General features: G+C 39.7%; 1 protein-coding gene across 1 annotated transcript in view; it reads right to left on the bottom strand.

Moving 5' to 3' along the window:
• Nucleotides 1–16053, bottom strand: part of LOC149285503 (microtubule-associated serine/threonine-protein kinase 3-like) — a 151729-nt gene that overhangs the window by 74339 nt on the left and 61337 nt on the right. Inside the window, exon 3 of the mRNA XM_089495273.1 lies at nucleotides 11086–11117. Coding sequence (XP_089351399.1) covers nucleotides 11086–11117 — 32 coding nt within the window. The remainder of the gene's footprint in view (nucleotides 1–11085; nucleotides 11118–16053) is intronic.

Genomic DNA, 16053 nt, shown 5'->3' on the forward strand with positions numbered 1-16053 from the left:
TGTGGCAACCAAAGGACTTACCGTATTCCTAGACTGTCCATAGTCAATAGTCTACAAGTAAGTCCTATGAAGAAAAGTTACCCCACAAACAAAACGGGTCAGAATGTATGGAATGTTGCTGAACAAAAATAAAGTTTCAGTGATCCAGCCTATTGATTATCAAAAGAGGAGCAAAGATTGCATTGGGTCTATTCAAATAATTTGATTGTTTCCCAGAGTAAGGCCCCAGTCTATCTGTATACACCCAGCTCTTAAAATCATTTACTTTGGAACTCCGGCTTTACTTTTTTTTTTGTATAGGGTCCAAAACTAATAAGGACAAGGAAAAAACTAAATACAAACTTACAAGAAAGTGGCATAACACAAACAGACAAGGTAAGATATTAAGGGGGCAGACAGGGGGTCAAAGAGAGGAAAGGTAAGAAAACCAAAAGTTCCTAGGTCAAAAGAATGACAACACAGAGAAAGATATGGAGTGAAGAGATAAACCCAAGATTTGGCGACACATTCAAAAGTAGCAGCGACCATCTGAATATTATTATAGCCTCTAAATACGGTAATTAAAAGACCAGATCACATGTTTTATTTCATAGGCCCAGGAATATGATATAGAATAGAAATATTCTCATTTTTTGCTCATGCAGTGTGTTTTACTCTGAGTCCATAAATACAAAAAATATATGGGCTTTATTATATTATATGCTCTCCTCAATTTTTACTGTGTAAATCATAGATTTTGTTTACACAGGTGAAATATTCACATAGACAGGCACAGACATAGACATTCACATAGACACGCACAGACAGACATTCACATAGACACGCACAGATATGTACACAGAACACGCAGCTCGAAGCACTCACTAAAAAATCATTTCACACAGGGTAGCTGGACAAAGAAATGCACACAAAACACAGCATTACAGATAAGCTGCAACAAAAAAACAAAAAACAAATGTATTCCCTTTAAAATTATTAACAGAATTACTGCTAGTCGTGATGTATTAAAAATTGATTAAGGCCAATACATTTTCATGAGCAGCATTTCAATGACGCCTCGACGTATTGTAGTGCTGTTCGTTATTCAGGAGACACACAGGCCTTGTGTGAAAGGCAGCGTTGGGACAAACACGGAGGGGGAGGGGGAGAAGGTAGACAGACAAATACACACATTCACACCACGGCCTACAAAACATATCTGCTACAATGAAACGTCAAAACATGGAGGTCTCTGGATTTGCGGGTCTTTGGAAATGGAAATCGCCGGCTTGTGTTCTAGCAGTATTAGGTGGGCAGCATCCCCATCGTACAAAAGCACTAAGAATGCTCCTTCATCCCCCTGGGGCTGTCAGTATAAATGCTGCCTAAACGGCTATTGGTGGCACAAAAGCTAATGTCATGCAGAAAGCATCAAAATATTAAACAGAGACAATACTTACTCCAAGGTCAGCCCCGGAATTCGCAGCCTCTCCCGCTGGGCTTTCATGGCTGTTATATTTTAGAGCGATCTACAGAGACCATGACACACATCCACTGGCAGCATCCTGGAGCTGATGGAGAGCCAAAACGAGCCACTATAAAGGAATGGACTAACAATCTCAGGGGGGGATGCTGCAAGTTTGGGTCCTTCCACATGTAGCTGTAACACGGAGATGTCAGCTGCTGTGCTCAGGTTAACACGGAGATTGCAGCACGGATTTTTGCAAAGTGCACACTAACAGAATCGCAAATGAGGCTCTGAAGAGCGCATAATAAGCGGCGTCTCGCACAGACGGGATATTCACTGGCAGGTTTCCTTCCTCGGCTCCTGCAGACTGACAACAGCTCTCACACACACACACACACACACAAAATACCCGCAATGCACATTAAAAGCTGCTCACCTCGGCGCACGTAATCATTAACCCTTTGCCTGATAAGCACAGGCAAGCACAAAATACACCTTTATTCCAAAAAAGGCTCACAGCCATCCGATGAGGTTTGGTACTATTCCTGCAAAACTCAAAATCACATGCAACAAACATTCAAAAACACATTATCTGATGGTTTACGGATAGTTTCGTAATCTGCCTATATAAAGGCAGATATAATTCAAAGGTTTAAAACAGTCGGTTACATTTTAATAGGGGTGGCATTTTGGAATGTATTACTCTGACATCACAGGAAATATTTTAATTCAGCCCTACAATTAAACAAAATGTTAATATGGATATTGATTCTATGCCCTGCAAGGACTTAAACCATTCTTTGACAAGCCTCAGCAACTCTTTACTGCAGCTTAAAAACATGCGCCGTAGTAAGCCCTTCCCTACACAGGAGCGCACTGTGCAGAAATGCAGTAAATAAAAACAAGGGGAACTGCAAAGCGGACTGTGTCTTACATTAGAAATCATCATTTGCAGATCATGCAATGGCAGAGCTGTTATCTATGATGCCAAGCAAAAACTAGACACGAAAGGTCCTCGCTAGACAGCGCCTGCCAAGTCTGACCTTAACCTACCCTTAAGAACCGTGCAGAACGCGTAGGTAAGAGTTTGGGTGGCAGCATAAGTGTCTGCTGCAGCTGATTTTCTGACCTTGTATCATGCATTTAAAGTTCTCTGTTTTTGGGTAGCATCAATAATGGCCATTCAGGCAAAAGGTACAACTGAAAAGAATCACAGACAAAACTATTAGTCTAAGAGCACAGGGATTTAAAAGGCATACCATGGGGCAGAGTGGCATATAGGAGGGTATAAGGCATATCAGGGAGGCAGAGTGGCATATAGGGGGGTATAAGGCATTTCTGGGGACAGAGTGGCAAGACTGAGGAGAATGTCAGGGTTGCTGTCCGCCAGCTCAAGCTCAGTCGATGTTGCGCAATGCAGCAGGACAACAACCCTAAATATCAATGGAAATCTACTACAGAATGGCAAAAAAAAAAAAAAAAAATCCGGCTTCTGGAGCAGCCCAATCAGAGTACAGACCTTAACCCAGGGGTGTCCAACCTGTGGCCCTCCAGGACCACAAAGACATGGATGAGTTTGGTGTGGACTTGGCTGGCCCCCACAGAGCCCTGACCTCAACCCCATTGAACAGCTTTGGGATGAACTGGAACCGAGATTGCAAGCCAGACCTTCCCTTACAATATTAGTTCAGGACCACACAAATGCTCTACTAAATGGGGGGCAACTACATAATTTGTTTAGAATGCAATGTCAAAAGTCCCAGTTGGTGTAATGGTCAGTATGGACAATACTTTTGTACATATACTGTATCTTTAATCAATTTATGAGAAGCAGTAAAACTTAAAACAGAACAAAAAACTATCAAAACATGGAACATACTAAAAATATAAGTATTCATAGTACTGATTGACTGACAGTTTAATATTCTATCCTATTTAGGCTAGGTTTCCACTTTTTTTTTGTTGCTAAAAACACCCATAATAAACGCCAATTCAGCCACACAAAAAAAACGCTGCGGCCAGATGTTAGCTGTTCTTCAATAGGAAATCGCACAATGCCATATCCACTTGGCGTTTTTCTGCTTTTTGGGGCTCTGTGGCAGTTTTTCAGAATCGCAGCATGTTCACACTCTGGCGTTTTTTGCAAGGAAATCTTGGCGTTTTTCTCCAATAGAAGTCTATGGGAGAGAAAAAAACGCCATGAAAAAGCCATGTGGGTTTTGCCTTGGCGTTTTTTATGGCGTTTTTTTCCACAGTTACAATGCAGAGAATGGACCCAGTATCTGTGTGTCCTACGAGAAATAGGCTGGAAACAAACCGTTTCAAACAAAACAAAGTTCATATTGATTTTTACACCATTTGGAACAAACATGCCATTACAAACAAACATACGCGACGCATCAACTGGATCCTGCGTGCCAAAAGCAACAGCAAACAATTTGCACCATCATTTGGGGCCAATCTTCCTAGAGGAGCAGACATTCGGAATAAAGCAGGCCTAACAAACCACAGAAAAGAGACAAAAGGGTCTGCCGGGGCGCTTAAGTAGAACTCTACCAAGTAAATGACATCAGGAGGCAGATACTTGCCATTTATCCCAATCCCCTTTTAGCTGGGTGAAAATTCTAACGTGTAAAGGCTGGAAAAACTGCCTAAGGTCAAAAAAGCAATTCCCACAGAAAGGCTAAAACGCCAGAAAAAACTCCAAAAAAACACCAAAACGCAGGAGAATGCAGTGGCAGTTTTCTTGGCGTTTTTCTTCAAGAAAATAACGCAGGACAAAAACCCAAGTGGAAACCTAGCCTTACTCTTGACTCTTTCCGGCTTCCCAAACCATTTCTACATTTTTAATAGGCGAAAGAAAGTAACAGCCGTAACAACAGCTCTTGGCAGCTAGGGCATGAATGGAGGTCCCGCACCGACGGTCACATCTGTTTCAGGAAGCAGATGGGTACAAGGGGTATTGTCACTGGGTGGCTCAAGAATGTCCCTTGACCTGTCCCATGGAAGTTACAGCCAGGGGGGTGTAAACAAAATAAAATAACTAGAGAAAACAATGATATGCAAGACCCTTTATTGTTATATAAATCTGCACAAACATGCCCTGTTCTGTGGATTTGGAACATAATTCTCAACTTGCAGCTGGTCCTCTTTTGCCAAGTTCCCTACATATTTTTATTTTTTCAAATACTACAAATCTGCAGCTGCTGATGACATCAGGAGAAAGGGATTACACGTGTTCCATTTAAAATACTCCTTGTTATAAATGAGCTACAAAGGCAGATGAGGGCCGAGTTCGAGGCCGACGGCAAGTCTGGTCAAATGGCCTAATACCACAACAGACCAAAGTATTTTAGGAATGCAGCTCAAGAAAAACTAGACCATGCTATCCAGCACACCTTCACCTAAAGCAATGAACAAATGCAACATAATGTCAGGAAAGTTTACCACTCATCTCTGTCTGCTGAAGCTCTTTCTACAGTATATGGCCACATCTTTCTGGCTCATTTAAACATTATAATGGACCCTGGATATTGTAACCTCATCAATGATAGATTCAACTCATGCACTGGATGCAACTTTAAGTGGGTACCCAGAAAACTAACGCTTCTATGACAGACATCTAGACATGTTTTATGCGCCGAGTTACACAACTTTTTCTGTTTCATTCCAAAAATGCACTAAAACCTTCATTTTACAGGTGACCTGTGATAAGAACACCCACAGAATACTATGAAGATCTTGTATGGGCAGTGAGAGAAGGATAACATATACTAACAATTTATGCACACACACACATTATATAAATAGATAGATATAGATATATACACACACACGTGGCTTTTACGTGTCACTAAGAACGAGTAATGTCAGTGTGGCAAACATATGACTAAGGTTGCTTCTAAAACAGCCTTATGTGCTAAACACAATTTAGCTAAAGATCCTTCTTTGGTTAGTAACAAGATGTTATGGCATACATAATATAGGGTGTTACTATTTGCACATCAATAGAACTATACCATTAATGACTTCATGATACATTCAATATAAAATTTGGTTCCACAGACCAGATTATTTTATTAGGAATTTGATAGCCCCTGAGGCAGATACGTAGACCTGTGCATGTTGTTGGTTGTCCTCTTCAGTGGGTTTATAGCTTATTTTGTTTGCAATCTATCCATAACAGAACACCTGCCGTTTACATTTCAAAAGGATTATTTTATACTCTGTATTAGCTTTACTTTATGTTACCAAGAATTATAATGACTTCTTTTACTGCTCTGTTGATGCATGTGTGACATATCTGCACTGAATGCCTTGACCTTTTGAGGATTCACATGTGAAGGGAAATTAGACTATTCCCACCGTAACAAAATAATCTTTTGAGCATCGGCTTCTCAATGCATTTCTTGCCACAAAAGGTACTCAGAGATAACAGGTATGGCTATATACTTTCCACAATATTATCTTTATAACAGGTAGCCATAAAAAAAGGGGGAGACCACATAAACGGATAAAACAAAACTTGTAAAACAGAAATAAGAAAATAAATGAATATATCCTCCCACCATCTCCAATTTGTACTTGAGCTTGGGAACATGTTGTGTTGTTTACAAGACACATGCAATGCTGGTCCACACAAGGCTTTATTAAGCCTAAATTACATAAACTAGCATGTAATCACACAGAATATTACCTTTTTATATGATTAAGAAAGGGACTTGAAAGAAAAAAAAAAATCTTGTCTAAAGGCCAGCTTAGAAATCCAAAATAAACTCCAAAATCCAAGCTGCAGCCTTGCCAAGTTTCTACATTTTGCCCCGGGAGATCATGAAAAGGCTTGACAGGCATTCATTTGCATCCTTTATTTAATAAAATATTTCATTTGCATCTTGCTTGATTTTACATTGTATCCCTGAGGTTTTGTTGACTGACATTGTTCATTAGTAAGAAGCGGTTAATTCTCAAGGAAAAAAAATACTGTAATTACACCTTAATCAATCTATTTTGTGCCTCATTTTTCAAGGTAACCAAGGTTTCACATGAGATGGAGAGAAAACCAGCGGCAAGACGTTTTAAAAATTGGCTTGAAACTGTATTTTAGTCAAACAGAATGGCAATTATCGTGACATATAGTACTTAAGGATAGTGTCTGTCCAAATGTAATTTCTCTCTCTTTTGGTTTACCCATACATTATATATATAGTTCTCATGCAAGAAAAGTATAGAACTTAACATATATTTATATATCTATATAGTTCCTACTCGTTTAATAAATCCAATAGAGTAAACAAGACAAACTTACCAATGAATTAAACGGAAACTGTATCTTGTTGCCAGGGGTACTCTCGATACTTTTATCTCAATGTATACTAACATATGTAGGTTGCCTAAAAGACGCTGCGTAATACTGTGTAAACAAGCTCAAATAAATAAATTTAAAAAACAAGTAGCCAGTGATTTCAAATATTTACTAAAATTCAAGCATGCCCCCCTAGCAAGAAGGAAGACACTATCATTCCAAATAAACTCAGTCAGATCCAGCTATAAAGAAACGATTCCTTCAGCCAACAACGCTGATTCTGCCGATTCTGCGTCTTTAAACTAAAGTTGCAAATCAAAGTTGTAATTATTTCTTTAATAGAAGAAAAAAAAAAATCAATGCCAGTTTTAGGGAAGAAAGGGATTATATACGTTTTAATCTTTTAACCGGTTAAATGCCAGAGGCTCATTTATACCATTAAATAGAACAGGTTTCCAGAGGCACAATATATCGCCACCCGGTTGCGCTTTAATGGCAATGTGACACTCTTTATCTTATGCTCAAATAAGACGGCAGCTTCCAATGGTTTTATTTCGTAAGCAATGATGGGGGATCTGTTAATATGCCAAACCAAAAGTCTTTGATTAAGAATATATACCATTGAAAGATAGTCGCACAAGTAGTGTGAAACAAATGGATTCATATAATAATATATATATATATATTTTATCAGTAATATGTAATAATGTTAGATAATAATTTATATGTGATTTATCATACTATTGTATATCTTGATTCTTATCACTTATTAAAAATGTTGCATATTTTGCCATTTCTGCAATTCAACAGAAATTCCAAAAAGTCTCTTAACCTTCTGGAATAAACAGCCATACAAACTACTACTAAAAACTACCGCCATACAAATATTACTGCTTGATAAAGAGCTTTTTCGTGTACTTAAGTTCACGCTATTGAAGGGGCGTCCAACATACGGCCCGCGGGACCTCGAGGTGCGGCCCGCGTGAGATCGGCAGCCAGGATTACAAGAGCCCTGCTGCTTACTTGTGGGAGGGTCCATTCTCTGCTCCAGTCCTGCCTCCTCTGTGGGGAGAACGAGGGAGGCCGCGCCCCCTGCTGAAGTCTGTGAGCGGCATCGAGAGCTGTAGAGCAGGTAAGGGGGTGGGGGAGGGTGTTTGAATGAGTATGCCTGATTGTCAGTTTATTGAGGGAATGAATCTGTGAATGAATGAATTTGTGTGTGTGTGTGTGATAGCATGGATGTGTAAGTGCTGGAACCTAGGCATGATGGGACTGTGATTGCTGTTAACAATCTCACTCCTATCATGCCAAGTCAGCCAGTACATGCTGAAACCTGGCTAGCTGCCCCCCTTGTGTATTGATGCTGCCAGCAGTATGGGGTCTGCACTTACAGCCAGCATGTACTGGCTGACTTGGGATGATAGGAGTGTGATTGCTAACAGCAATCTGCTAACAGCAATCACAGTCCCATCATGCCTAGGTTCCAGCATTTACTGGTTGCCTGGGTATAAAAAGAGTGTGTTTGCTGTGTTTTGCATAAATCCAAGGAACTTAGCCTGTACAGTTTTAGGATGATTTGACTCCCATAACGTCTTGTCGATACTGCTGAAATGTTATAAATATCAACACAACGCTACTTGATTCATTGTTGACAATGGTATTGTGACCATATGGGCATGACTGCTTAATCACCCACTTCTTTCGGGTTTGTAAACTTTATAAAACTGTTTGGCAGTTACATGTTTCTTGCCTTTTCATCCCCAGGCAGAATGGCAAAATATATAGTTTGAGGAGGAGCACCTGCCAGGACCGGAGGATCCATGGAGTAAGGCAGCGGTTTAGGCTCAACATACTATCCCTTTAAGCCAAATCATGGCAATGGGACGCAAAGATTTACTAAACATCAAACGATTCCCGGTCAAAACACAACGCAGTAGTGTCATTTTTTAAAGCTTTGCTTTTACCAGCTCAGGTTGAGATAGGGCACACGAGCCAGAACGAGTCTTCTTAGTCCTCCATACAACACTTAGTTACTAAATTAAAAATAGGGCAGCCTTGCAAATGTCATTTTACGCTCCCTCTATTTTTAGGTTGTTTTTGGATAATAATTAGGGACAGTCCCATGATTTATTCGGGCCAGAAAGAAGCAGGGCTTTGTAAATTTATTTATTATTTTTCTAGAAAAAAAATAACCAGTTATCCTTAAAATAATGAAATGTTTCTGTCCTTAAGCGAGTCTTGCTGCTAAACAAATAAAACATAGTAATATAGGAATTATGCCCTTAAAAATATTAGACTATTTTATGAATACTTTCTGTCATGACGGTACAAAAAAAAAAGCAATGGCTCCAGTAAGGAGATAAATCTTTTCGGTCAGATATAAATAGATACGGTTATGCAATCAATCTTATAACTCATCACAGTCAAAGCAAAGAAAAGATATTATTGAGGAATCTATTTGTCATATGGATGGTGTCAACGGCTCTGTACATCTCTTCCCGAGACAATAAAGGAGGTTATAATTCATCCCCTTGTGTCTCGACTGCCAGACTCAACAAAAAAACATTTTGTTTTGTGAAAGGAAGAGGGCTGTAAAGGCATGTTTTTAAACCTACTACTTTAAAATAAATAAAATAATCCTAGGCCATGCAAATACAGAAGACTGATCTTATTATCAGCGTGGTATTCTTTGCATACATCCTGGATTATTCTCACGAAATTCCCCAGGTTATTCCTTTTACCAATGGGACAGTATTGCGGTCACGAACACTTCAACCAAGCAGTTTTTACATCTTACTCTTACATAAGATCATTTGGGAAAGAAAAATAAATAAATAAATTTAAAAAAAAAGCATTACCAATAAGAGGCAAGAAGTCAACATATAATTTGGCTTTAATGGCCGGTCACAAATTCAGCCTAGAAATTTCATATCTGGATTAAGTAAAACCGAGGGTAGGTAAAGAGCTATAGTTAACTACTAACGCTTTACTATCCCTGTGCTTATAATGGTTTTTAATATGAACAATCATCATGTAGGGAATGGTAACAGAGTTGCCCAACCACATATACAATAAGTCTTTGGGCTTTATTCACTAAAGAGGAAGCTTTCAGGAGAGTTGTGGTTTCTCCTGTAAGAATTAGGAGCTGGTCCTGCACAATTTGGTCCACAGTTCAAGCTCCTTTCAGGAATCTCACCTATTTAACTACCCAGTGTACAGGCCAAGCTCATACCCTAAAAAACACCAACTTTAGTGAAAACAATATGACTTTTCTGGTGTGAAATATAGCAGGTTTAGACAAACCGGTTATTCAAATGTTGTACCGTTCCAAAGAAATACATAAGAAGCAAAAGCACTCTGAGCCTGATAACAGGGCTCCACGTAATACCAATTTACTAAGCAAATAGAGAAAGGTCATTACCGTGTTAACCTCTTTTCTCTTCTGATTAAAAACACACCGAGAGAAAGCACAAGAGAAAAAAAAAGGTTAGTTACAGTATCTAACACACATAGTGTAGCCGTGTAGTTCCACCACAAGGCTTTCTTCTACTGTATGGCCAAGCACAACGAGGTTTGGGTCACAAATCCTACATTTCTGCAAGGTGTCAATGAAAATTTAGAAGGTACCTTTATGTGAAATGTTGCCAGACCACGAGAATGGCAGTGCAGAGTGCGAAAGAGATAACACAGTTCATGTAGGGAACGTGAGACACAGTGTTCTTGTCTTGGGTACGTGATCAGATCTATTTACAAACTGGACTAACATACAGAACAATATACAATATCCTTAAAGATCGCAGCTGAAATACATCGCATAAGGCACTACTGGGTACAATGTAAGTAAGCTGTTTGATATTTATGTTAATGAAATTTAGCCACCTAGCAGCAGCTGCTCAAAAGTTTGTTTAATAATAATAATCTTTACTTGACGCTCTCTGGCTATAATGGCGGATAGGAGTGATCACTAGATAATGTATATCATGTAAAAACTACAGCACACTGAACATGTTCAGCAAGAGACATTAAATATCAGATTTCTCCTAAACACGACGTACAGACACTTGTGTTCTATCCATACGATTTCACTATGTGCTGTGTGGTCTGGGACGTACACGGCACAGATTTTTAAAATTAACCTACAGATTCTGCCATCCTCCCGGCAGCTGTGTGCTGGGTAAACAAACATTAATTATCATCTGAAAATGTAATTCCGAACTTTGTGCGTGCGTGTTCTGCAATATTTTCTCTATGAATAAAACATCAATATGAATTCAATGTCAAATTCCACCAGAGAATATATATATATATATATGTATACACGACAAAAGGTACTCACAGGCTTCCTCGTCTCGGAAGGCTCAGTTCTTTCTGAAAGAGAGGAAGAAAAAAAAAATGTGAAAAATACAGAAAAAAAAGTCTTGTTTGCAGTCAAAAGGTTAATTACATTTCTATTATTGGCCAGAGACTGCTTTCTATCCTCATGGTACTCACCTTGAATGCATACAGTACATTGTACATTCTATTTTTTACCAGAATTGCTCCGTTTTACCTTTTTACTAAATTATACGGGTGTTAAACATTCTGTTGCTAATGTCTCTGTGTAGCAGTTCATCTATCCTTGGTAAGGAGTGGACAGGGGTCGACTTTTGCTACCATTATCACTCCCCACCCGAAAAAAAACCAAAAAAACACTTTATTAGCATGGCGCCTTGGAGAAAATCTGTCTCTGTCAGTGTCTAAGTAGAGCATTGGAATTGCTGGCATTAAAGAGATCAAGAGAAATCATTATAGAAACATACAGTAGATACAAGAATTTTCTACTGCAGAAAAAAATGGCTCATTCTTGATGTTAGGACATTAATTGACCCTCCATCTTCTCAGATTCAGGATAGTTTTATAGTTTGTTTTTTTTTTTTAAGACCTGTTTTAATTTCCTTACAATGTTGACATCTACCACCTCTGCTGGAAGGTTGCTCCATGAATATCTACCAGCCTCATCTATGTTTTTATTCTAATGTAAAAACATGCTTGATTTGCCTTCGATCCTTAATATGTTACAATATCACAAACAGCTGGCTTCACAAATTAAATGGTTAATATGCACAAACATAATGCAAATCTTGTTCTTCAAGGTTATTGTCATCTGTGTGGATACTCATCATTTGATCTCTAAAGGCATGAGCTTGAGATGCATGCGCGTTCTGATCTTATGCCGCATAAATAGACCAAGCTCTTGTTTTGCATCTACGCGGTTATCGATGGGTATTGCCAGCAAGCTCTCGTCCACCGCACCCTGCTTTTGTAATTTTGCTTAGTAATCTTTCCATAGAATACCGTTATTTATGTTTCGTAACTTCTCACTGTTGAATATTACCCAACATCCATCATGTCTTTTAGACTCCCGGAGGAGTATGAGGTGTTTGGAACGTTTTGACCATTTTTTCCCCAGTCTTTGCTTCCTGCTCTTCTCACTCTGATCACCTTGTCTGTTGGTCACAAAGTCATCTGGAAGCATGTCTTTCCGGCCCCGCATTCCTGATCACAGTATGTGTGGTCAGAGAAGAAGTGGGTCATCCCCACACTCCAGCAATGTCTCCACTGACAGATGCTTTCTGCCACCATAAGTAAGGGGATGCCCAAAGCATCGGACATTTAAACTCGGGGGTAACTGCGCGGCTACATTCACTCATAGAAACACAGAATTTGACAGCAGATAAGAACCATCCCTTCGGTCAACCAACTGCCATCCCGTCTGCTGATTTTCCCTGATGTATAGACTTAGACCTTGTCAGTCCTTGGTCTTGCCTTAGATTCAAGATAGTCTCTGACAGACCACAGGCAGACATCTTTCTCCCCGAGACTGGCAATGCAGCCCATGACATAGCAGGTACATCAGCAATTGCAAACTGTTCTAAACCAAATAATACACATCAAACCTAACAGTACTGTTATAATAAACATTCTTGTTGATGCTGTACCATTGTTAATACACATTAACTCAACTCCTCGCTATAGTTGTAATGGAAATGAGCGCTACTTGGCTATACAAAGCCATCTGACAGAACCTTGGGAAAAAAATCCGACACCCCGAGAGGACTGGTCGGCGAGCGGCACCTCGAGGTTCGTTTCTCAAGTGGCGTTAGGTCAGACGGACAAATTACCTTCACAATTTAGGATGTGAAGCGAGGATAATTGTGCTCTTCACAGATGCCCTAAAGTGAGTATAGCTGGTGGAACAGGTACAAAATGCTTTAGCCTCAGCTGCCGCATCACTGAAGTGTGAAGCCAAGGCTCTCACTATAATAAAACCAGCTGGTATCTCAACCCGTTCTACAATAACGCTATACCTCTATAACGGGCACCACAGGTACATTGTGACATTTATACAGATTAAATAACATTATTATATAATAATATCGTTTTTAATTACTCTAAAACATATGTTTAGTAGTATAATGAAACAGTCTAGTTTACTACATTACAGTTTTTCTACAAATATATGGGCATGATCCAAACCTACAAGCACTCAGGGGTTTATTTTTTATTAGATGCACTATCCACCTGAGCACCTCAGAGATATTATCTGCTTTTGTCCTTTTCTAGATTTAACCCAGACTTAACAAGCTGAAAAGAGCATCTTCCCGCCGCTACCTCTGCATTTCAGAAAGTGAGCGTCTGGTAATGCGATTCTGCGAACGCCATTCCTTGCCTTGTTACCCACAGGCCAGTCCCAGCCATTGCTTTAAAATCTCTTCAATTAACTGGCTCCTAAACTCATGGCCATTAATGTAATTCAAATAAGCTTAAGCTACACTCTACCTTCTGTACTTTTGTTAACCAAAAGTCAATTAATCTTTAAATTGGGGTTTCATTTTCCTAGTGGATCCATTTAGTTAGATATAAGTGAGAAATATATTGCTTTATTCATTTGCGTTCTCTGCTGCTCTAATGCCTTATTTGCATTTCTTCATTTGAAAGCGGCTCTATTCTACAGCCATTAATAACGCCAAATAACCATTAGATCTCATCTCACTGTCATTTGCAATACAGAAGTTTTTTATGTTCCATAGTTCCTTTCCTTTAAAACACTTTGCATGAGCGGTAGAGCACAAAGTCTATATATTCCCAGTAAAACTCTCTACATATACATACATTATGCATCATATTCCATCATGCTGCACACTGGATTTAACTTGGATATCACATAACAATTTAAGCATAAAGATACAAACTTTTAGGTGGGCCCAGCTCACAAAGTGCTTCCAATGGGTACTGAATTTTTTTTTCCAAACACATACTGTTCCACAAGAAATATCCGAATATGTAATCTTGATTTTATCTATGAAAGGTCACATCTACGCGAGTTATGTTCACATCTTCTTTGCGTTTCACACACTGACGCAAATCACTTAAAACATATACCTGAAGGGTGCCGTCCATCTAATCCTACATGCATAAACCTTCTCTCCCAACAGCACAATAAAACCTTTTTTTTTGCCTGTCCTAACTTTAGGGTCTACAGCTACTAAACCACCTAACCAGCCTCCTCCCTACAGACTATTTTCCTTGGCCTTGGAAGGGGTTCTGTTTTGGGGAAGTTTGGTACAAGGGATCCTTTGGTACTACTATGTTTCCCCAATTAACAGAGACTCTAAAGATTGTGGGGTTCAAAGATTTGCGGCACCTGCATTTTGGGAGGGGGTTTATGTGTGGGGTGTTTTAATCTCCATCGGGTCAGGATTTACAGGACAGAGACCTCCACGGCCAGTATTTGCACCAAGATCTGATATCCAGCCGGTTTCAGACAGAAGTCAGGGAATCGCCCCTGTTTACCGTCCTCCCCACAGACTACAATAGCGACCCCCTACTGGGCTGAGGTGGGCCGAGTGCAAATACTGAGCCGCGTGCAAAGGAAGGCCTGATGGAGAACTATGTGTGGTTTACTACTGTATGTAAATTATCCCCTTGTAATGTTTAAACACTGGTGTGTTTTCAATAAAAGTCCTGTTTTCACCCTTAACATTAGTTCTGTCTAATGCTTGGGGTGGGCTGCTGTAATAACTCACTGTCCTCTTCAGGACAGTACATGCGCTGAACACGCTAAGCTACGGTTAGCCTCAGCCCCAACGCAGCGGCAGCCCCTTCTATGGGAGTACACAGTCGGGGTACAGGGCATCCCGTCACAGGCCATATAAACCCGTATTTAAATTTCAAAAACATTACTTAATGACATGTTAAAATAATATATAACTAGAAGTATCTGATCCGTCTAACTGGGCCCTAGAGGACTTTTTGGGGAAAAATTACGTTTATTGGACTCGCCACTCTTGTGCATACACTCCCCAGTTACAAACAGTCCCATTCATTATGTCTATGGCTTCTGGGTGGTGGGGTACAGGAATAATCCGTTTTGGGCCCCTGGGGTAAAACCTAATAAGACCCTGTGTACTGCTGAATCTGCATAGATTCCTTCTTATTTTCATTCTCCACGCAGTGCCACCGTACGGCACAGAATTCATGGGCAAGTATTAGCAGATTACGTCCCATTTAGAGGAGTTATTTTATAATCGCAATACATCTTCCATTCGAGTTATTGATAGGATCTGCTACTTTCCAGACAGCTTCTATTTATTGGAGTGAAATTTAACTGCCTATTAAAAGCAGAATCACAGGCTGAATTTTTATGCATTTATATGCCTAGCAGAACACAAGTTGAATGGCAATTACCAAGTATGTTTACAAGCGTTACACAAGAGAAAGGGGGGGGGGGGACTACTATATTTATCAATTTAAATTTTGACCTTACTTTCAAAATAAACATCACTTTCTTAAATCAATGAATGCAAGAAGTATGACTTTACTGGTGTAATTATCTTACTTTACCAGCTGAAGAACAATTATTGTAGATAATGTTGGCTCACCATGCCTGGGGACATGACCTGGAGTGTCCAGGTGGAACGTTGCTTCCCAGGGTCTCTCTCCCTAGTTTTCTGGGGCAGACAAGCAGTGTTTAGCCAAATCCACCAATCCGTTTAATGCTATGTTGGGGTAGCCCTGGCCCTTGTGTGGTTAGCCCAGCATCCTTCACAAAGTCAAACCCTCAGAAGAGGGAACACGCCGGGAAGCCTACAATAGGAAGTTCTCAGGTATACCGCTCAAGTTACAATTCATCAATTTCTCACCAATGCCATATTGTGATTAGTATCCACCACCAACCACCAGTTGCTTATTTATATAAGTTACAGCAATGGCATTAATTCTAAGGTAATTCCATTAAAGGTTTGCTATGACGCATTACCAATAG

The sequence above is a fragment of the Sceloporus occidentalis genome, unplaced genomic scaffold (genome assembly GCF_023333645.1).
Source record: "Sceloporus occidentalis isolate IW3139 unplaced genomic scaffold, rSceOcc1.0.p SCAF_78, whole genome shotgun sequence".
NCBI classification, from domain to species: Eukaryota; Metazoa; Chordata; class Lepidosauria; order Squamata; family Phrynosomatidae; genus Sceloporus; species Sceloporus occidentalis.